This window comes from Urocampus carinirostris, chromosome 9 (assembly GCF_059441175.1).
Source record: "Urocampus carinirostris isolate Australia breed hairy pipefish chromosome 9, RoL_Ucar_1.0, whole genome shotgun sequence".
Classification (NCBI taxonomy): Eukaryota; Metazoa; Chordata; class Actinopteri; order Syngnathiformes; family Syngnathidae; genus Urocampus; species Urocampus carinirostris.
In genome coordinates, this window is record NC_142357.1 from 14,358,764 (window position 1) to 14,382,861 (window position 24,098).

Below are 24,098 nucleotides of genomic sequence, written 5' to 3' on the forward strand. Positions count from 1 at the left end.
ATCCATCCCGATGAGGTTCCTCAAACCCCTTTTAAGCTCATCTAGGAGCAACAATAGTGGAGACACATTAGGTGCAGGGAGTCAAAGGACAAACATAGGCTTTACATTGAGTGACCTGCTACAAATTCTCCAGGCAAAAAAAAGCCCAACTAAAGTCCATTTCCCGCCCCACTCTAGTTTGTTTTCTTTGTGCGGTTGCAGACAGGGACTCAATAGCATGAGGACAGGGTCTATATTTGACAAGCGGCGTAAAAGCGGTTCCTCGTAAATGTTGTCTCCCTTTTGCTGGCGGTGAATGGGACGCTCGATATCGTCGGCCGGGCTTTTTCATGCTCAGTTGAGTAAAGGCATCGATCTGTGGCCGAATGCAGCTCCGAGCCCGCCGCGATTGACATGCCGTCCGGCGTTGACACAAAAGGGGTCGTCTTGTTAATTACTCCGCTTTCCTTTTTGATTTTCCGGTTTATTTATCTTTAAAAGCTTTTTCCATTGCGTTAAAAGTGCAGTCAGACTCACATGTGAGAACAAGTAAAGCTCTCCTCTGCATTTGGGTTGAACATCAGTTGTATCCCTCAATGTTGAACCCCTAACTATGTCATTTGGATTGTGATGAGTTTTTCCAGTCGGGATCATGTCTACTTTTATCAAATATATATCCAAGGCAGTGTTCTTCAATCGGTGTGCAGAGACAGACTAGCGTGCCGTGAGACCTTGTGTTGTGTGCTACAAGGAACTTGAACAATTTTATCCTTGTGAAAAAAGCATGTCATTATTCAGTATTTTTGCTCTCTTCCAGTAATCAACCAAGAAACCGTACCATTTATTCATATCAGTTGGTGGCAGTTGAAACAAATTATATACCAAATATTTCCCTGTATAACATGCACACCCTTAATCTGTATAATTGTTGCTTCACTTTTTCTCAACTCAAACTGGATCACAGTAGTGAAATATTTAAATCTTAACCACTGTTCCACTCGTAGAGAAGATGACATACAGGTATGTCTTGATGTCTATGCTAAGCATTGTATGTGACAAATCTATTGTCATTGTTATGTGTGAAATGCAGCATGGAATTAAGAATTGTCTCTGGTACCGTGACTAAATGAAATAAAACCTACAGCCATTTCATATGGAATCGACACCACTGATGGAGCATTGGTTAAGATTCAACGCTCTCACTGCTGGGATGCAGGTTCAATTCCTGTTGCTTTTACTGTTTTGTGTTTGGGGTCAGCAATATTATCTTCAGATTGATCAATTTTCTTCTGCGCTTCTTCTATAGTATTTTTCTATAATGAATCTGCATAATTACATAATCAAAAAAACAATGACTTGAGTGTGACATATGAAAACATGTTCTTTTCTATCTAATCATGCATTTTGGGCCGAGTGCAGTGTATTTCCATAGCAATTTAGAAACTACCACACTATTTTACACATTTGTCTGGGCCTCTCCTTTCACCCAAAGCACACTAATGTTGTTTTGTAAACCGATACACTTAAGCTCCATACTCCTAACTCTTAAATGGCATGAACCTAACCGAGACTATCTTTCAAATACCCTCCACCCCATCTAAGATTTTGCTTGGTATTCTTCCTTTAAGACCTTAAAAATGCAATACATCTCACCTGCGTGACCAATACAACTCTCCTCCCCTGCACTCAAGGGAAGTGCTTTTCTTCACCAGGACGCAATGTCAACAAGGTGAGAGTGAGAGCTTTTTTTTTTCAGGTCAAGAATTTACCAATGTCATTCAGGATACACATCAAAAAGATTTTGGAAACACTTCTTTGGGCGATTGAAACATGTTCAAAGTAAAAAAGACTGAAGATAAAGAAAAATCAAGTGGCTGGGTCAAAAGTGACTTTTCTAAAACATGTTTATAAAGTGTGTGAATATAAACAACATCGATTGGGTTAAGGCTCAGTACAATATACACATCTAGGGAAGCAAAGGGTATTTACTTGAGAGAAAGGTAAATACTACCACAAACGTCAGTTATTGACTGAATGTTTGTTCTTTTGAAAAATGTAAAAATGTTGCTTCGTGTTGCGTTAGGAATTGGCAATACTATCAGTTGTGAGCAGGTCAATTTTGACCTATGGTCTAACTCAGTCCTGACCACCAAAAAGGAAGAAGTAATTCTCAATATACTGTATTTAGTACCATACCCTAACAGACAATGTAGAAATCTTTAACCAAATATTCTCGTTGAAATTTGATTCTATGGCACTTGAGACACATCAGATAGCAGGTAGTTGCCTTGCATGGCTGACGCTGCTATCGGTTATTTAGTGTGTAAAAGGGAAAAACTGTGAAGCACATTGTAAAGCGCTTTGGGAGGTCTTCATTGACTTGAAAAGCGCTATATCAATGCAGAACATTTACATTTATATTTACATCAGTTATTAGATTTTATAACCTTGAAACCTGAGAAAAAGACTTTGACCCTTTTACTCTTTAACTCACTTTCTTATCCATTACTTTTTACCATTTCAAAAACCTGAAGACCACATGAAATCCAACTCAATGGCACGCAGGCCAAATGTAGCCCACCACATCATTTTATGTGGCCTGTGACATGATGCTAAGAGAGACAAAAGAGAAATATGAGCTGTATCACATCAAACAATAACTTGCAGTTTTGAATATGTCCACTGGATGTTGCCAAATCTAGTCACCACTCGCAAAGCACCGACTAGCTGTATTGCTGACTACCAATAATCAGCCAGAGACCATTGAGGAAACCCATACAGGTGTTGTTTTAAATAAAAGCCAAGGACATGCTGTTTAAGGGAATTCCAAAAATACATAATTGAATATTTTAATTCAACCCAAGTACCTCCAAAAACGATAGCATTTTTAAAACTATATTTTTCTAAATAAAGGACAGAATAGGCATGCATAGGATAAAAACACCAGATAAAAGAAATAAATGTAATAAACAAAACAAAAATGTGAACAACAGCGTAAGAAATACGAAATGGTTAAGTAGATTTGATTCCTAGCAACGCTCTTGCCCACTCTCGCTGCTCATCTTTGGTTCGACTTGCGGCATGGCGGCAGTGTCTGCGGAGGCTGCACTGTATTACGGAGAGAGTATATTATACAGTGGTATGTTGAACAACTATTTTACCACCCAATATAATTAATTTGTTCTAATCAACATATATTAGTCCTAATTTTAGCTGCATTGAATGAAACGCAAGAATGATCAAGTTATTGTTGCTAAAGTTTAATGTGATGTTCAGAGATAAGAAGTGACACTCATTGTTAGATGGTCTAAAATCACATTAAGTGAAATGAAAAAAAAAAAATAACCAGCTATACACTCTGGGTGCTCGGCACCCCCAAAACTCTGCCCGTTACATTGCCACTTACCTTAGCAAATTCGCCCAACAATAGCACTTATGAAATTAACAGAGTGAATGGCGGCACACTATGCTGTGCTGAGTGCAGGGCTGGCCATTGAACTGCAGTTTTGATGCCTCGGTTGAATTTAGAAATGGAGTAACCCATAACCCTGACCACCCACCATAGTAAACATCAACAGCACCCGAGTAAAAGCTAAACTCCTCACCTGCGTGTGAGATGGCGCAAGACCCTTGCGCCCGTATACACCAATCAGAGCGTTCTTCTGCACGGTGATGTTGAATTTGAGGAAACGTGGCTTGTCTACCCTGACCTGGGAACGCCAGAAAACGCCAGGTGGAACATTTTGCCCAGCGCTCTTTCCGACATCCACGGGGCCCGTGTCCACAGAGTTGTTTTCCAAGTTGAGAACACTTGTCCTTCCTGTCAGGCACAAACACAAATTTGCTATAAGTACGGCAGGACTTTGCGGCATGCAGTCTTAACTTCAGGTTAGGAGTCTGAGATCTGCAGTTTACTACTCTGTGGTCGTGTAAGCAACATGTACGTTTCCTTGGTTAGAGTAAAGGTAGTACGATCCTTCAATTCTGTTCCTTGAATTACATTGACTAGTCTAGGGGTGGCCAACCCGGTCCTCAAAAGCAATTAGCAAGCCGTTTGGGAGCTTGATAATGACCCAGGTGATTAGAATCACCAGTAATTGGGCAGAGAAACTCCAAAAACATGCAGGACATACGGCTCTTGAGGACCGGGTTGGCCACACGTGAACTAGTTGCTCAACTCGAATTTGTGAATTGGTGAGACAGTCGGGATGAATCAATATGGGTAAAAGGAGAAAGGAAAGAAAATGCCTGAGTTTAGCTACCCTTTAACACTAATGATGCCCAGTTTTTGGCAGGCGGGCCAGGGGGGCTGTTATTGCCGGCGGTGTAAATGAAAAGAAGGCCAGCATGGATTTGTTTCACTGCACACAGCGGTCCAAGATTCTTTCCAAATACTACAAATTGTCAGCACGCAGAAATAATTGCGGTGGCCGTTGCAAAATCAGGACAGGTTTTCCAGATTCCAACATGTTGCGTAGATGTCATGTTACTGCCACAACAGCAAACACAGCCCATACAAGATAAGGTTGTTAGCTCCCACGGCTAGAAATACCATCACGCAACAGTTGGTGCACTATCGTGTTTGAAAGGATGCGTTTTCATGAGCAACAAATATGTAGCATCGACAACTACATGAGTACTGACTTAAACACACTGTTGAATTACAAAAAAAGAGCAACCTTTCTGAAAAAAAAGAACAGAACGTTTTCTGAGAATAGCGAGACCTGGAGGGTTTTGATGAACATTAGAACCCGCAGACCTTGCCATTCCTTGTTCCTAAAAAAACAACAGCACTTCAACATCGAAGGGAATTTATGTATGGGATTTATTTATTAATCACCTTTTATACATATAAATCATGTATGTAATTATTATTCAAGTAATAATGTTTATGTTTATGTAGTCACCATTTTAACTCGATCCATTTTCCTTTTATTGCCATTTACCTCAAATCTCTTTTTAAGATCTCATTTTTCCCCAATAGAAAGACCTGAATGGTAGATCCACGATATTGTTTGGCCATGTTTTTTGTATCACCTGTGTTCAGTGTGTCTTGTGATTTTTGTTACTACCACAAAAACCTATGTTTTTAAATTAATTAGTAGGAAACAGCATAAACAGTCACTGCACAACATTTTGGTTATCTATGGGCCTACGCAATGTACACATTTGTATATCATCTATACAGAATTTCATACTATACAACATAATACTGAAATGAAAAGTCTGTTCATATGCACATACAACAGAATGCATGCAAGGGGTCAAGAAAGGCAGAGCCACATATGTAAGGCTCACTGTCCATTTTGTTCCGCCGAGCTCAATCCTTGTAAGTCAGACTATCTCTCAGACTCAGGTGCTTTGCCTGCCCCCATATCTCAGCAGCCATCTTGTGTCTACAGTAGACAAGGGCTATGGTGTGTACTCATGCTACCCTTTCACCTGATCTCTCCTTCCTGTTCAGTCCATTGGTACCATCCCAATTGTTTTGGAGAGGGACAATATTTCCTTTTATTGTGAATTAGGGCATAATGTTGCCTTTTTTACCCAGAATGATGTGTCCTAAGAAAGTAAGTCATAAGGGGAAGAAAAAGCGGAAGGAAAAGCGGAGGGACGTGAGAACAAACACTGAGTCAAAAAAGTGGATTATTGAGGAATATAGACATGGTGTATAAGGAGGGTTGGGTAGGGTTACTTTAACTTGATTACGTTCAATTACTTTTGGATTACTCCAATACCAAATATGCTAATAAAAGACAAAATACATTAAATATGAATAAAATGACTACATTTTGTACAGGCTTGGGGAGTAACGGAATACATGGAATGGTAAAAATGATGCCGGCAAGCTGTTTGGATTTATTTTCGTTTTGTTTCTGTCGCATATTATGTTAGTTTTGCCAGAGATCAAAGAGATTAAAGCCAGGAGAGAAAGCTTACCACGTGTTGTGAGTCATAATTGTATTCATATTTAGTTTCTTATGTCTTTTATTAGCATATTTGCTATTGGAGTAATCCAAAAGTAATTGAACGTAATCAAGTTAAAGTAACCCTACCCAACCCTGTGTATAAGTGCCTGACATCGAAGCACTGCTTTAAGGTACAGTCCATTTTTAAAAGTGATTTAATTGAATTGATTTTTTTTAATTTTTTTTTTTGAGTTACCGGTTTATTAATCTTTGTTTTTTTTTTACACATCCAATCAATTATCAGTGTTGAGGTGCACAATTCATTAATATTTGGGGTACCGGTACAATTTATTTTTTAGGATTATATGCGGATATATACAGTAAACCTTTCGTGTAAACAGTGGTGCATGGTTTCTCTATATCAGGGGTCTCAAACTCTAGCACGGGAGACAATTGTGGCCCCCACCTTGATAGTTTGAGGCCCCCGCCTTAATATGAAAATCTAATGGAAATGCTGCCCACACAGATTATAGCTTAATTTAGGACTGGTTTATTGATATGTGTAAATATTATTGAACTTTTTTTTCTAAATCTTATTTGGTGTAAAATGAAAAAAAAATAATATTTGAGAGGAGTGGCATGTTTTCGATTTAGTCCCATCCCACCCATAGCTCTGGCAGGCCTAAAATCATTTGAGTCTGAGACCCCTGCTTTACGGTATAATTTAACGTTAACTTCCAGTCAATACTGCGTTTATTTCTTGTCACTTGCCAGGTTTTCTTTATTTCCAAAAAGATGCTGACCTGCGGCCATCCCATGTTGTTTTGTGGATCAATATTTACAGGATGTCCAAGGAGCCATGCCACGTAAAGGATGATTTTTGCTGGTTCTTTGAGTTTCACAAACAGCTTTGTTCTTCCTAAGCTTTCCTGAGCAGAGGATGTGCTGCAATGTTGTGTGTTCTCCAGGCAGTTACACTAAATTAATTTCTTTGTAATACTGCCATTTGTTTACTCCTAAATGACACTATTGCTTCATGATCGGAATGTACTGGTTACATCGCGGCGTACGCAAACATATTGAGCAGTGATTTAGGTTGTGTGTATGTGCTGTTGTGTGTTTGCAGACACAACTCCAGTTGCACCAGTGTTTGCCTTTAATGAAGCCATTGGCTGTCACTTTAACTCCAGTCAGATGCGAGACTGGGAGCCAATTGTAACCTCTGGGGAAAACAACGGCTGGCTATTGATCGGCCTTTAAAGAGTGCACAAGCTTCCCCACGCAGTTTTCATTAACAGTGCTTATGAGGATTTAAAAGTAGCTGGTGTTCAACGAACCAGTGTTAAGCATTCTTTTACATTTTCAAAGAAAATCACTGGTGTTATTGTTTGTTTTTTGTGTAGGCAGAAAGTGTTAAAGGTTAAGCAACAGGGCCGCCCACTTGCCATTGAATATAGAATGTTTGCACATTACAATCAGGCGGTGTGATGCTGAGATAATATTCACAATGCATGGAGGACCAAAACAAATATGATATTAAGTTTTTTTTTTTTTTCCAAGAAGCAAATTCAAGGCAACCTCTTCTGCAGTACTGTACCAAACACTTTTTTACATTCATCACCTGAAGTTTGAATTTAAATTGTGAAACGGTCTAAAGGAACATTCCCCATAATTGAAGGATGGTTGATCTAAGGCATAGAAAACCAAAAACCCAAGAATAATTCCAAATGAGAAAACGTTTTAAGTCATTATCCCTACACAGTGAACAACTTATGTTGTGCAGACAAAAATGAGATTTGGACAGGAATATGAAATACCATGACACATCACTTGATCGCTGTGTTAAAATTAGAGCCCTATTTTTGTTGTAATACGAATGTACACAAATATAAAATTTGCCTCACACGCATATTATAAAGACATGTGTCTTTTTAATTGAAAAAAAAAATAAATACTGTGGAAGGCATGTGCTCCCCCCTCTACTCCTCTTCAGTAAGTGCAGAGAAGAGAGAAAAACAATTATTGTAAGTAATTATTGTTATTTCAAGGAGGCCACTCTTAACTCAAAAGAGCATACCATGCAAGCTGCTTTTATATCACCTTCCCAAAAATATTCTCATTGGTGACAGACGATGAGATCTCTAATGAAAACTGATACGTTTATTTGTTTATTGTTGTGGAAACTTATAATAAAGAGCGAAGACATCAGTGAATTTTGAGCTTGCACGAAGAACAGGAGAGGACTCTACACAATCCTTTACAATGCCAAATTCCAAATCATTTCTAGTAGCCCTTCCCTGAGCCCTTTGTTTGATAAAATCTCCTGGCTTAGAAAAAGCAGATACCCGTAACAGGTGTGGAAATCACAGAACAGCAACATTATTAGTCGATAGTAACAATGATGCAAACAGTGTATAATAGTCAAAATAACGAGCTAGCGTCTCCTTTTCAGGTGTTGAATATTAAAAACCGAAACAAGCAGAATAAACTAGAGGAAATTATTTGCTGCCAAGGACGGTTAAATATATGCAATGCCACGGTACTAGATGACCATCTTCGCATGCCAGCAAGAAGCATATTTTTATTGTTTGAGTTATCAAACCTCCTTATTGAAAGTATTAATCATTTTCAAAATGAATTACTTTTCATGGGAAGGTTTGAAAGTGACTAAGAAATTGAATATTTTGGCATTGTAATTTGTACGATCTAAACTCTAATTGCAAAGCTTGGTAAATATTTTGGAGGGCTTCAATCACACTTTTTTTATTCTATTGTAGGTTTACTGCAGTTACCTTTTAATGAGTTTTTTTATTTGTATTTTGACAGCTTAATTTTGGATGGAGATGCAGCAGAGCATAACAAAAATTTAATTACAAATTATTTAGAGACAATTGGCCCATTAGAAAGATGTCGTCCTGTGCTGTTATTAAAGACTATAACTCATACTAAAACATGCATGCATAAAAGACAAGACAATCAATCAGGGTATTTTTTTTCTCACCGTCGGCGGCGAGTGCAGTGACAGTGCTGGACGACGTGGGACCGGCCCTTCTAACTCCGCCATTTTCGAACGCTGGCTGGCTGTCCAACTCCTGCAGCTGCCAATTAAGGCCAAAAAGATGCATGGCTAAAAAGTAGACATAAAAACAATGGTATTAGAAGTGAATTAACCTCGAAAAATTATACCTGTGTTGGGAGTAACGCGTCACACATGAATGTGTTCCTGGAAAGTAATTGCTTTTCTTCGTAACAAGTGTTGTAACGCATTATTAATACATTGTGTAATCAACTGCCATTATAACCTGTTGTGCTACTTTTTAAAAACAGTTCATGAGTTGTCATGCCCTCTGAGACCTAACCATTGCACCTTCACACACACTACACAAAATCCGCCATCAACACAAAGGTAATGGCACTTGGGATCATGTGTGGACACTTCTTAAGGTTTCTTCATTTTCTTCATGCTAAGGTTTTTGAGTTTTTCCTTGCCCTCATGTGGGTTTTAGATCAGGGGATGATGTATTAATAGTCTGGAGTTTGCAATAGTCCGTGCTCTGTGAAGCCCTTTGAGACCCCTTGTGATTAAGTGTTATACATATACACATGACTTGACTTGACTTAATCACACCAACAGTACATTTCCTAAGAAGGAAAAACTGAATACAGTTACGGTGACGCTGTCTTAAATACGGGACTACGAAGGTGCTGAATTACTCCCTACTGATATTTTGATACTATCCCTACCATATGTACTTGCATCTATACAGTTTTAATATAAAATACTTTAGTCAGGGGGTCAGTTTAGATTGCTCAATTTTCGTTGCGTGTCTCCAGTGGTAAATGATAGGCAGGGCATGGAGAGGGGCGTGGCTTATACATGAACAAATAATTCAATTCAGTAAAATGTGAGCACAGAATTGATTTTAAAAAGTGTGCAGAAATTTGGTCTTTTTATTTGTAGGTTTTTGTTTTTTTTTTTTTTTTTTTTTTTTATGAAATAGACGATGCCTGGGGAAAAAGGAAAATGTCTTGGACATTACCCAGAAATGGAGAAGGGAATCTTTGAGTCGCTTGAAGCCCAGCAACAAAATGGACAAACATTTATTTGCAAGCTCTCAAGATTCCACAAGCCAATAAATATAAGAGGCTCACTGTATCCACAGATTGGTGTACACGTTTCGTTGTATTTCTTTTATTATGTGGCTATTCTTAATTGGCTTTAGGGGGTCGACCTCAAGTGAATACTTACTGTAATTTTTAGAGTAACACACTATTTTTGGGTGTCAGTAATCAGGGAAGTAGCCGCCTGAGTGATTATTATACAGGCAGTGATAAGAATTGCAGAGTAACTGTCGGGGAAATTATAGTTTGATTATAGTTTGAATTTGCCTTTTAATGATTTTATCCTCAAATGTACCTTAACAAAGCCAAAGACTATATCCAGGTGCTGTTTGTAGTCTCACAACAATCATATCCTCCTGGGGCCCGCTAACTATTAATCGAGACGGCCTTCACTTTGGTGCTGGGAAGTCTGGTCACAAGCTTGCGTCCCTTCTACACTCCCTAGGTTTCACAGTCAATGTATTGTACTTTTGTGTTACAAAGTTTCTTTTTTTATACTGCTCACATGCCATCTAGTGTCCAGCATTATTCGCTTCATTTAAACATGTGATTTTTGTTTAAACTGATCAGATGTGTTCTTTTAAGCCCATGTTTTCATTAAATGAGCCTGTAGCCATGGGGTGTGTGATTCCTGCCTGAGCCGATCTTGGAAGCATACTTAGGGGAAAGCTCAGGTGGGACGCCCCTCCGATGGAAGGGCTATCAAAAATCTAATCTTTCACTCAGAGTGGGTTCCTTTCTTTATCTTAATACAATCTCAAGTTTTAACCTGGGCAGTAACTACTTTGATTATGCAGTTATGTAAGAATTGCTATTTGTATGTACTTAAGTTTAGTCATTTTTAATGGCCTTTTACTTCCTAGGAGGCATGGATCAGGACAAAAATCCAGTGAATTGACGTATCTCTAAGCATATTAATCTGACCCGAAACAAAAATAGTAAAAACATAATGAGAATACATTGATTGGTAAATATAGTATATACTATTATAGTATATGGGCAGCACGGCGGCGCAGTGGTTAGCGCTTGTGCGGCACAGTTCATGTCATGGGAACCTGTCGTGGGTTCAAATCCAGCTCCAGACTTTCTGTGCGGAGTTTGTATGTTCTCCCCGTGCTTGCGTGGGTTTCCTCCGGGCACTCCAGTTTCCTCCCACATTCCAAAAACATGCATTTCAGGTGAATTGGCCGGTCCAAATTGTCCCTAGGTGTGAATGAGCGAATGAGTTGTCTGTCCCTGTGTGCCCTGCGATTGGCTGGCAACCAGTTCAGGGTGTCCCCTGCCCACTGCCCGATGATTGCTGGGATGGGCTCCAGCCCCCGCGACCCTACTGAGGATAAGCGGTACGGCTAATGAGATTAGATGAGATGAGATGAGATATTATAGTATATACTATTATTTTTTTGTCTTGGTGCCACCCTTGTCCCCAGTGTCCCTTTCCTTACAGGAAAAAAAAAAACTTTCCAAAACATTGTTCTACTCTTTGGACATGAGAGCACGAGATAATACTAATTACTGACACTTCTCGAGTTGAGAATTCTTTATGACTTTAGATTATTTGCTAACCTGCTTCCATTAATTATTGTTAAACAATGTTTTCTTAAAGCTCCAATTTGTAGTGTTTGACCACTAGATGGCAACGTGGTGCGGGCATGGGTCAGTGCCACAGAGCACAGCGTGGCGGCAGGATGCTGGAAAAACATGGTGGTGACATAAGTGGGGATCCCACTGTGTTTAAGAAATACAAATTTCTTGACACATGATTTTTTTTAATAAAAAGTAATATTGGTATAATAGTTCATGTATTTTCACCTAGTATTCAACATATTTTTTTTAATGAATGGCCATTTTTTGTACCACTAAGTGGCATTATTTATTACACACTGTCCATCTACAGTGCTTTACAAAAAGGTTGAGAAGTATAGTATTAGTTACCTGTGCGGAGTTTGCATGTTCTCCCAGTGCCTGCGTGGATTTCTTCCAATGTCCTCCCACATTCCAAAAACATGCATGTCAGGTCAATTGGCCGGTCCAAATTGTCCCGAGATGATAATGAGCGAGTGAATTTGAGGTAGCTGTGCGCCCTTCCACTGACTATCAACCGGTTCAGGGTGTCCCCTGCCTACGGCCTGAAGATGGCTGGGATGGGCTCCAGCACCCACACGACCCTAGTGAGGATAAGCAGCATGAATGATGGATAGATGGTACTATCCACTAACAGTAGCAGTGCTAATGCTAGCAGCTGACTCACCTAGCTAGCTTCATTATCATTCACTGCGCTTGAGCCGCCTTGAAATATTAGCAAAAGGTGCTGCATGATACTATTCAGTGCCATTATATTTTGTTTAGAGGTTAGACAAATAGACTTCTAAAGAACTTAACAATAATTGTGTTGGGCGGTTGCAAGACACTAGTCTACCATCCTTCCTTGAATTGTTTAACAACTCATGCTTTGAGACTGGGAGGTCGCTGGTTCGCGCCTCGGCCGAGTCATACCTAAGACTTATAACATTGGTAAAATGGCAGCGCCCTCTGTTGGCTGCGGCTGCATCGGCTCGCTACAACGGGTCAGGTGTATCGACATTTCGTTCTTACAAAGAATGACAATACAAAGGAAATTATTATTATTATTATTATTATTTTACTAGAAACAATGTTTTTCCTTCCATCTGTCTTAACTGAAATGACAGAAACAAATAGTTACTTAAAGTTTAATTATCAAAGTAATTTTTTCTTGCCTCTGTTAGTTTGATTAAATGTATGAAGAATTTTGTTCCTGAGCTGTTCAGTGTGCTAAATACTTTGATATCAATATTGATGCAAATCGGCACAATACATCCATACACTGGTCCTAAAGTGAATGTTATAGTGTCTCCTACAGAGTATATTTGCCTCCTCAAGGTGCATACAGAACAATGTTTTACAAAATAGGGGATTTGTTCTACGTTGTATGTGTGTATATGCGTTTTGGGGCGAGGTGACACTGATAGTGGCAGTTTCAATCAAGGCGCGCAGGAGTCCTGTTGCTTTAGAACATTTCCTCGCAGTTGGCATGGCAGCGTCTGCACATTAACACTGTGATGGTTTTATCAGAACCCCAGAGGCACAAGTAGTGAGGTTGGTAATGTTTCCTTTTAAATAAAACATTTGGTTTGGGGTACTTTCCGCACCTGTATTTAGCATTCTCTGGTTCCAATCCATTGGATTTGTAAGCAATTTGGTTTATATTGCAAATGTCCTCTACCCTGTTTGATCCCAAGGTCGTTATCATAAAGAAGGCTTGGTAAGAGTGATAAAAAAAAAGTAAATAAAAACAGTACAACAAAAGCTATATCCTACTTTACCAGGTGTGATGTATTCCAGACTAGTCAAGTCATGTTTATTTGTATAGCCCTTGATCACAAAGAGTCTCAAAGGGCTGCACAGCCCACAGACTACTGCAAACTAGGTTATACTAATACCCCATGCCCTGATCTAAAACCTACATGAGGGCAAGGAAAAACTCAAAAACCTCAACATGAGGAAAATAAAGAAACCTTGAGAAGGGACCGCACATGAGGTCATTTCCCTTCAAAGGATGGCTAGGCTGCAATGGATATTGCATTAACAAATAACAAAAATAAAATGTAAAATAATTAAAGAATAATGTAAAATAAAAAATGAAAAATAAGAAAAGGATTTCTTAAGTATGCAATAGGTGTAGTTTTAACAAACAATACAATTATAAATAAAATATATCATATTTAAATCATAATATAGAATAAAAATAAATAACAAAAAGGATGACCAGGTTCAATGGATGTAGCATTAACAAACAACATACAGACATTGTCAACATGAAATGTAGGTCATTCATAAGCTATAAAATATAAGTGTGTTTTAAGTCATGTTAAAAAAAATTCTACTAAATAAAACTCACCATAACTTACGGGACTGCTGGTTAAGTGATTTTCTATATCTAGGCCTTACAGGGTTAAAGAGAAATGCAATAATACAAAACCAAGAAATCCCACATTGTGTCAGATTTCAGCTTCCTTTCTAGGCTGCTATCTAGCTCTTTTAAAGCTTTCTTTCTGGCTATTTGGTTTGTTTTTTTCTCTTTTAGGTAGCACTCTAACTCTTTTAGCTTTTTACCAAATTACTATTCTGGCAAACTATCAAGCTACTTTTTAGCTATGTAGCAAGCCACCTAACGAAGTTGCTGTTTAAGAACTTCATATAAAACCGGGTGCCCTTTACGCTAATTGATAACAGAAAGTAGCTCTCAGCTACAAAAAGGTCGAGGACCCCTGCTCTAAAACTTATCAAAACTTAATCAGTGGGTGGATAAAAAATCAAAGATTGTCATTAAAAGTGGGCCAGCAGCATAATAAAAAGTGAGGAAAATAAAAACGACGTGGGCCAGTGTTACATAATAAAACCACCAACTGGCTTTGACATCACTATCTTTCCTCTTCCAGCACAGGCAAAACCTTTTTATTTCTGAGAGGGGGAAAAGGGGGGGAAGCATTTAAAAAGAAATAGAGAAGAGCGGCACCAATCTCCTCCTTCAAAGACCACTAGACAACAAGAAAATGCTGAGGGAGCGTCTTGATTCCCAGGCCATTTGATGAGCGGGAAAAAAAAAGTTCTCTTTTCCCAGACGCCTGTGTAGATGGATATCGACTTGCAGTGAACAACTTGAGAGGTTGAGGGGGGCCGGAGAGGATATCAAATGTAGGGCGCACCAGACGAGAGTGAAAACTGCTATGGAAAGTCTATAAATCATTCCTTTGTTAAAGAATGTTGGCTATGGATAACTTTTCAAATATGCACCGTGAGACAAAAAACAGTCCTACTAAATATTCCTAATGCGGTTTAGATTAATTCCTGGAAGTATCTTTGTTTTATTTTCTTGTATAACGCGCATTTTAGGTAAAGTAATCATGAGATTAAAAGAAGAACTGTTGTGGTGAGCAAGCTTGCCGAGAGCGTTGATGAAAATGTTCTGAGATGGTTTGGACATATGGAAAGAATTGATGAATGCCGGTTGACTAAAAGAATATGTAGCGGAGAATTGGTAGGAAATGTAATAAGAGGAAGGCCCAAACATGGTTGGATGGATGAGGTGGAACATACTCTGGATGTGAGGTTGGTTAATTTAATGGACGGATGAGTGTGTACTAGGGATATATGTGAATGGTGAAGGTAAGTTAAGAATGACTGATGCACATGATGCGGAGGGGCTAAACCAGTGTATGCTGTCGAGCCTCTCTGCTGATGAAAGATTGCATGGCACAGCAACTCACTTCTTGCTGTGTTGTGTGCTTAATGTTCGGTGTCAGATTGGAAAGAGCGTTGGGGAATGAATGGTTGGTGATTGTCATTGTGTTATTGACTCTAACCACCTCCTACTAGGGGGCTATGACTTTGGTATATAGATATAGACAGATAAGTAACACGATTTTTTGTGTGTGTGTGTGTGTTACACAGGCTTTGCAGTAGTATATTACCATATTTGTGCTATAATCAATCAATCAAAAAATACCACTGACCATTATCGCGAATAATCTGATGCAACGGGAATCAAACCCAGGTTGCTGTGGCGAGAGAGTCAAATCCTAACCCCTAGAGAACCAGTTGTATTGATGACATATTAAAAGCCCTTCATATTTATTTCATTGTCACACTACCCTTATTCACAGTACCAGAGACAAATGAAGGACAAAATTCTGGCAATAAGAAAAAGGGATGTGCATTATCCACGAGTGTCTGTTTTACACAAATAAATATGAGCAACAATAAATGGAATAAATTGTATTACATGTACAATGTCACCAACTATACTTACTGTGTATTTTTTGTGTGTTTTCAATTTGGTTCATTGGGTTTAAAGTACTGTTTTGTCCTTTGTATGGTTACCATGTTAACTGATCCCACCTTGAGAATAACTCTATTACCGTAAGCTCAATATCGGCTTGCTTAAGTTTGGATGTTTCTTGGACAGGACTTTGAGTTTAGAGTCAGACCTCCACTTTGATATAGAGATGCCAGGAAGAGATGTCTGCACATCTTGATTTACAGAAACCCACAAAGTAGTGTCTGCTGAGACAGAGCCATGTGAGGCAGTCCTTCGATAGAGCTTTCACTTCAAATTTTGGGGGGATTTAAAGTAAAAAGATTACAGAAAAATGGTAAAAATAAATGTATTGTGGGTAAAAAACTACAGTATATTGTTTATTGTTAGCATTTACCCATGGATAGCATTACTGATGGTACTTCATTCTAAAAGATGCATATAGTATTTGTTGTTACAGATACTGTATTTCTTTGGTATTCCAGTTTGAATTCACTTTCATTCGTTGGTAAATCTGATTATTTTTCACTGATTGATACTGTTAGTCACTCCACATGAGTTTGTTTTACGCTACCCTTTCAAAGCTACATTGGCACCATGTTAACATAATTTAACATAATTTCATAGTATGGATAGACAAAATGTTATTTTTAACTTCTTTATTTTTGCCCTTCACACCTCCATCTGGTATTAATTTTAAACATGGAAGACTTGAACCGAGTCTCTCATGTCAGGTCATCCACATATAACCATACTTTGCCTCACGGGTCAGCGATCTCATGTATCGCTATCCAATGTTTGTGCCAATTGGCTCTTTAATCAGATTCTCCCCCCTCGAGCATTTTTCTTCCACCTGGCTCCCATTCTCCACTTACCTCGTGAATATCCCGTCATTTTCATAAATTATTCCGGCAACCTTGGCCTGTCGCAATGAATATTTATGGCTCGCTGCTAAAAAATCCCCTTTCACGCTTAAAACTGACATTTTATCTATTACGTTAGGAGCGCAGCCCATGGTACACCTTTGCAGGCCGTAAAATGGAGGAAAGGTTGAAAATCTACATTAGTTACATGTTAGTTTGAACCGGGGGTTACAAAAAAAATCGTCACACGAGGTTAAAAAAAGGTGAAACGCTTCCGTGCACACTGAAGCCCGTGTGAGGGGAAATTAAAATATTCACATGTCATGCTTCGTCCAGGCCGCCGTGATAATCGTTCATGATGGCAGAACGAGCGATGAGGCCCATCTGGAGTCTGCTTGTGCCAAAAACGTCTCTGTGCAGCCAGGACTTATACTCGAAAATTGGAACATAAATATGTGGATGGATGCATGTTATGGGACCGTTATTGCCAGTATAGTAATCTCTTGTTTTTCGTGGGGGTTGCGTTCCAAAAACGACCCACGATAGTCTAAATCCGTGAAGTAGAAACCTTTATATTTATTTATTTATGGAATACTCTATTATCCAATGAAACCAAAGAACAAACCCTACTTACAGGCATTTACATTACTGTTAATTTAAAAACTGTATTTTTTTTTTACAGATATTGTATTTGCGTAAAAAGCATAACATAACACATAATTCTCACCCTTAATTTGTGATTAAAAATCGCTATCAAATTTGATTTAACATTTTTTTTAGCTCGAACGTGGTGGTTAGATGCAATGAGAATTGAACCCAGGTCACAGTAACTAGAATCTAAATTTTTAACCACTGAACCACCTGCTAATTACAAAATGCATTATGTGTTATCTCTTTAGTACCATGAAACAATCTTTATTGTGCTTTCCACGTGTTACAATGACAATAAATTATTTTCTATTCTATCTTGTAAGCATTGTAAGTAAAGTTATAATCTGGCCTAAACAAATCCAGCCCTACCCGACCCGACCCGGCCCATGGGTATTAAAGCATGACTCAGCCTGAGCCCGACAAATGTATTTCACTTTTTGAGCCGAGCCTGAACCAATCATCAATTTTTGTATTTCATTTGTGAGGAGTTGGAAGGAGGAAAGGGTGTTTTCAGCCGACGCCACCACTCGTCCCCTCGGGCTTCACTGCGCAAGAGCGATACAGAGTCCATTGCACGGATCCTCCACAAAGAGAAAAAAAAAACGAAGAACAATGATGGGTTTATCATTAAATCACAAATTCATGGAAGATGATTTGTTTATTTTGGAACTCATGGAACAACCATAATGGCATGGCATACAACTAGATTTCAATAACTTGTTGCACAACGTCACCATTGCCTTAAACAAGCAGTGGTGCTCATTCTTAAAGTGAAAGCTTCCTTTAATGGTAGTAAACAATACTTATATTAAATCACACCAAAGGTTGGATAATTTATTTTTATTCTTTTAAAAGCCCGCAAAAAATTCACTGTGAGCTCGGGCCTAAGTGATAAATGCATTGTGATGGTACCATGTGAAATGCACAACGGAATTAACATTCATCGTTGGTACCATGACTAAATATGTGTGATGAGATAGGAACAAATACTTTTCTGTATGTTAATGTTCTGCATTTATATAGCGCTTTTCAAGTCTATGAAGACCTCCAAAAGCACTTTACAATGTACTTCACACTTATGTTAATCATCTCATTTGTGGCCAATGGTTAGAGTTTTGCACTGTCACTGCTGCAGCGTGGGTTTGAATCCCGATGCAACAATTTTTTTGCGATAATACGGTAAAACCTCATATATAATGTGCACCTAAACTTTGAGTTTTTTTTAGCTATTTTACTTTTATTTACTTCTTTTAAATTACAAGTTTAAAACAATCTTGTTTCTATATTGCAAAATTGACAACTATTGGGGGGCAGCGGGTTTTGTTGATATGATGGCTTTTAGAAAAACTAAAAACTGAAAAAGTTTTGCACATTTTGTCAAGTTGTTTCACGTACATATATAACTTACACAACGTCGTTATTAAATAGAACAGAATATACCTTTATTGTCATTGTTACAAAACGGGTTGAACATATTGTGACAACGAAATCGGACGTGGCACTCTAGTTTCACATTTAAGAGGAGGATAAAAGAAAACAAAGAAGATAAAGGAACAAAGAAGATAAGGTTATATTTTACACAATATAAATAAACACAGAAGATAAAGGTTAAAATTTACACAATATTTTCCCAAGAAATGGGGGCATGTAGGATGTTACGTACAGTTTTGGGATCGTATTAGTGCAAGGTGTTCACCCACACACAGATAATTGGCACTGGAAATCTTTGTATATACCAGTTCGGTGGCCTTGGGGGTAGGGCGTCCGTCCCAAGACTGGGAGGTTGCTGGTTCGAGCCGGGTCATATAATGAGCATGCAGAGTGTAATGAACATCCACAAAGTAGCAAAACCGTGAAAAGTAAACCACAAAACATTAAGGGATAACTCTACTTTGTTATCTAAATGTTCAAACACAACTCAGCTCATTCTCTTGCTGTTTGGATTAAAACTAAATGCAACTAGAATTCATTATCTTAAATATCCTGAATTCCTGTCTTAACTAATACCTTTCTTTAACGGGTTTTTAGTGGAAACGCATCATTAGGAACAAATGACTCCAAAAAAATCTGTCGTTCCCCAGTAGGCGATAGACAAATAAAACATCAACAAACCTATGAATTTAATGAGATTAGCTCATAAACAGCAGCAGGCTTAATGCCAATAAAGCCACATTTAGAACAGATACAGATGTTGTACATTTACCGCTAACAATTCACTCCCCTGAAAATAGGCTTTAGTATGTCATTGCCCCTGCCTGGCCATATTTTAACTCCAATCCCCCTAAGGTACATGAAAACTAAAACAACGCTTTGGAGGAATTCCTTGGAGGGAAAGAAGGTTTATTATTGTGGTCAAGACGCTAAGGGTTGTAACAGGTTAGCTATATAAATATAGAAAATCAGACAAAACCACACAGTTTAAAGCTTTAGGCAATCGATGTTTGCAATAAAGTAAAGTTAAACGGTAAACGACCTTTTGGGGTTTTCTTTTTTAGTATCAATCACCATGGATTTTTATTTAAGGCTCAGCGTGTATTTTTTAGTGCCTCATAGTGGTAATAAAATATCATTAAAAACACAATATTGTTTTAATAATAAACACATAGACCCAAACTATCATAGATATATATGCATTTTTTTAAATACTCGTTGGTCGAGAAAATTGCAACTATTTCGTCCAACAGGATCCTCACCTAAGGGAAGTTGATGTTTGTCGGTCATCTTGGTGTTACGGGTACCCAAAAATCCCAAAATGCCTCGGCACATTTCTTTAAAGTAAAATAGTTTTCGGGTCACTTTGAGTCTCTGGTTTTTATTTTTTTTTATGCTTTTGATCTCTTGTTTTCAGTTGCACTACATCATATAGTGACATATGGTGATGAAATAATACACACTGTCTCTTTAAGAGCATGAGTGGTTTTGGTTTTAACAATGTATTTAACAAGATATCAACTTTCCAATCACATTTTTTTTGAGTAAATATAAAAAACTCTGATTGCATGTATTGTCTCGTGTGTGTATAGAGTACAACCCCTAGCAAAATATATGTCATGTCCAGTCTTGGGCAAGCCCTCACTCAGACATTTCATTCTATAGAAAAACCCCAATTTGCAACCATGACACAATCATAAGGTCAATCCAAAGTGCAAAATATTCAGAAACACTAAAATAAATTAAGAAAAAAAACATTGCATTGGTCACGAGTGCAGGGAAATAAATATGGAATAACTCAATTCTGAGGAACTAAATATAGAATCAGGGCATTTTCAGTAGAAAATGAGGAAATACCCAGTAAATTTCCGTTCCTTAATTGGGCACCAGGCTTAGTTCAAGCAGTTAAAAACAGTACAGTTATTATGCCTTGAGGGGGGCTCCTGGACTTAGTGGATTGGCAAGAATAATGGCTCCTACAAGAGATATGTCTTATGAGACCAAATACAGGATCGTCAAACTTCTTGAAGAAGACAACTCTAATCGTATGGTTGCCAAAGATGTGGGCTGTTCACAGTCAGTTTTATTGAATGCTTGGATCAAATTCAAACAGAATGGGAAGGTTGTTAAAAGTCAAGCGTACTGGTGGGCCAAGAAAGACATGTAGATGTCAAGACAAACAACTAAAGGCCATTTGTCTTGAAAACAGAAAATGCACAACAATACAAATGAAGAGGAAATGGGAGGAAGTTGGAGTCAATGTATGTGATATAACTGTGCAAAATCGCCCAAAGGAAATGGGATTTTCATATAGGAAAGCTAAGAGGAAACCAATGTTGACACTTAAACAGAAAACAACAAGTCTGCAAGGAGCAGAGGAGAGGCAAAACTGGACTGTGGATGACTAGATTCAGGTTATCTTTGCTGATGAGTCACGAGTCTGCATTGGACAAGGTGATGATGGTGGAACTTTTGTTTGGTGTCGTTACGGTGAGATTTACAAAGAAAACTGCCTAAAGAAAACATCAAAATTCCCACAGTCCTTAATGATGGGAGATGGCTGTGGTCAAATCTACAATAATTGTAAAAGTTTACATTGATATTTTACATAGCTTTTTTATCCCTTCAACTAAAAAATATTCCAAGATTACAACGCATCATGCCACAGAACAAATTCTGTCAAAGCCTTCTTTGGAGGAATATGCATCCAGTCAGTGGCCTGCAAATAGAACAAATCTCAACCCAATTTAAATCTGATAGTTTTGTGTGGTTTTGGTTTGTTTTTAACCTATTTTTATTTATTAATTAATTTGTTTGTTTTCATGTCATGGTAGGTGGGGGGATTTTCTAAGGGTTATTGTTCTATCTTCTTTATTCATTATCCATTATCCGCTATCGGTCAGTTCATAATACGCTACAAAGCCTAGGAGCCGGGACTCTTACTCTCAGCCAAAAGGCCAAGCTAAGGTCCTAGCCCTAAAGCCTTGCTGCGATCATTGCGAATGCACCGTTCCCGGAGGTACTGCAATACCGGGCCGATGCGTGGAGTGGACAGAGAAAGCTCTTATTCCATCTCCGGATTGCAAAAATCAATGATCATGGCTGCGATTGTACACAATCTTAGAACACGTGCTGACATTCTTACGATTACAGCTTTTACTTCCTGGTTCAAAGTCGATTCATCTAGATTCTCAGAGGGAAATTATGGTATAAATGTGCCTTTTAAACTACATTCTATCCAATATATACTTTTACGTTTATACATCTATAGTGCTCAATAAGTGTGTGGTTTTACGATTTCGCAAACTCCTTCCGGTTTAGGAGAGTAGGTTTCCCAAGCTAAAGGAACTTTGTCTCTACAGCCTGAAGGCTACTAGTAACCTCACTATCTGTTATCAAACAGATGCACAGAGCTCCTTTCTGCTAACCCATAAAAACCAAGTACAAGAGCATAAGCTTCCCAAGCCCAAAGAACTTTGTCTCTACATTTTGGAGGTCACTGGTAATTTTCTCAAGACTCCTATCTATTTTAAAACAATGAATGAACTGCTGTGATGTATCATTTTACTCGCACGCCATCTAGCAACCAACATTATACACTGCATTTAAATTTGTGATTCCTTTAAAACAATCAGAATGCACTTACGTGCACGTGTTTTATCCTATCCTCCAATTAGAAATGGTGAAACGGTACAGGAAAGAGGCTCATGCTTCAGTATGTGGGATTATTTCATAGCAATCCAAGAACGCAATTTTGCCTAGTTTCAATGTGCTTGCGTTTCTTTATTAAACAAGTTTGATTGTAAGTCAAAAGTCTCTTATTTCATCCGGACATCGTTTTGATCCTGACAGTAAGGACCACAGTGTTTACACTGGCATATACTACTGCGTAAGGGGCTGTATATTCTACACACTCCTAAAGTTGAAAATCAACAGTTTTAAACTGCAATTCGATTATTACAGCCACCCACCACAATAACATGAGAAAACATTAAAAAGATAAATAAACAAAAGATAAACAATGTCAATGTCACCCCTAAAGAAGCTAATAACGGTGATAAAAGTTTTCAAAATATAAAAGACTTTGCAGCACGTTTCTGAGAAGATACCATCTGCATATTTTCCAGTTTAAGAGGTTATTTCGCAAGCGTAAGCAAGATATAAGTGAAGGTCAATTTATCAAAAATCAACAATTTTGTCAGGTACATGTTGATGGATGCAGGTGTCAGCCAGGCTTTATTATATAAAGATGACACGCGCGTTTCAGGTCTCGCTACCCTTGCTGCCCAAGGGGATTACTGAGCAGATGGAAACTTTGCTCAGGAAGGGCCTTGTTCTGGCCCGGTTTAAAGACAGTGAAAAAGTTGCAGGTAGAAATGATAAAAAGGGCTAAAGTAGTCAACCATGTGTCATTTTTTTAATTGACAAATGCTAGCAGTCCAAACCCAAATAACTGTTGTTTTTTATTTATTTATAAAACATGTACACACATTCAATATTGTTTTGTCTTTTGGCCTAACTTTTTCCATAATCTTCCCTAATAATAAAATATATCCAAGGTCCTGTACATTCACGAAAATAACAACATTAATGACTGAGTGTTTTATATTTGGGTTCTGACTTTGTCAAATATTAATTAATGAAGTGACAAATAAAGTTAACACCGAACACCCGAAGGAGCAACCGGCACTGTTTCATCCTTTAAAGGACAGTGGATGTTATTCAGAGCCTCCTAGTGGTTTTATACATAAAAAAAACGATTTTGATTTAAGTAATGAGCAAAAACAACAAACTATCATATATACAGTATGTGCATTTTTTAACACTTGTAGGTGAAGAAATGTATATATATATATATATATATATATATATATATATATATATATATATATATATATATATATATATATATATATATATATATATATATATATATATATATATATATATATATATATATATATATATATATATATATATATATATATATATATATATATATATATATATATATATATATATATACATATATATATATATATATATATATATATATATTTACATGATATGGAGCTGACTCTAGAGGAAACTTACATAATTGTCTGCCATCTTACTGCTGCAGGTTCCCAAAAAACACAAAGTTCTTGCAAAAGGCAAAATAATTAGAAGAAAAATGGTGCTTGTTAGTCACTTTAAATTCTCGTAGCTTGTATTCTTCAATATTCTACTTAGCAGTTGCTTTCGGTTGCACCACATAACACAGCAACATCTAGTGGTTAAATAATACACGTCGACCAATTAAAGATC

General features: G+C 37.8%; 1 protein-coding gene and 1 pseudogene across 3 annotated transcripts in view; both read right to left on the bottom strand.

Moving 5' to 3' along the window:
* LOC148359376 (teneurin-3) overlaps positions 1-24,098 on the bottom strand; it is a 398,357-nt gene that overhangs the window by 130,079 nt on the left and 244,180 nt on the right. For all 3 annotated transcript variants that reach the window (XM_088344602.1, XM_088344601.1, XM_088344600.1), the window contains exons 6-7: positions 8,890-9,015; positions 3,585-3,799 (exon numbers count right to left, since the gene is read on the bottom strand). In XM_088344602.1, the coding sequence (XP_088200728.1) occupies positions 3,585-3,799; positions 8,890-9,015 (341 nt within the window). The remainder of the gene's footprint in view (positions 1-3,584; positions 3,800-8,889; positions 9,016-24,098) is intronic.
* LOC148359377 (U2 spliceosomal RNA) lies at positions 21,796-21,885 on the bottom strand (annotated as a pseudogene).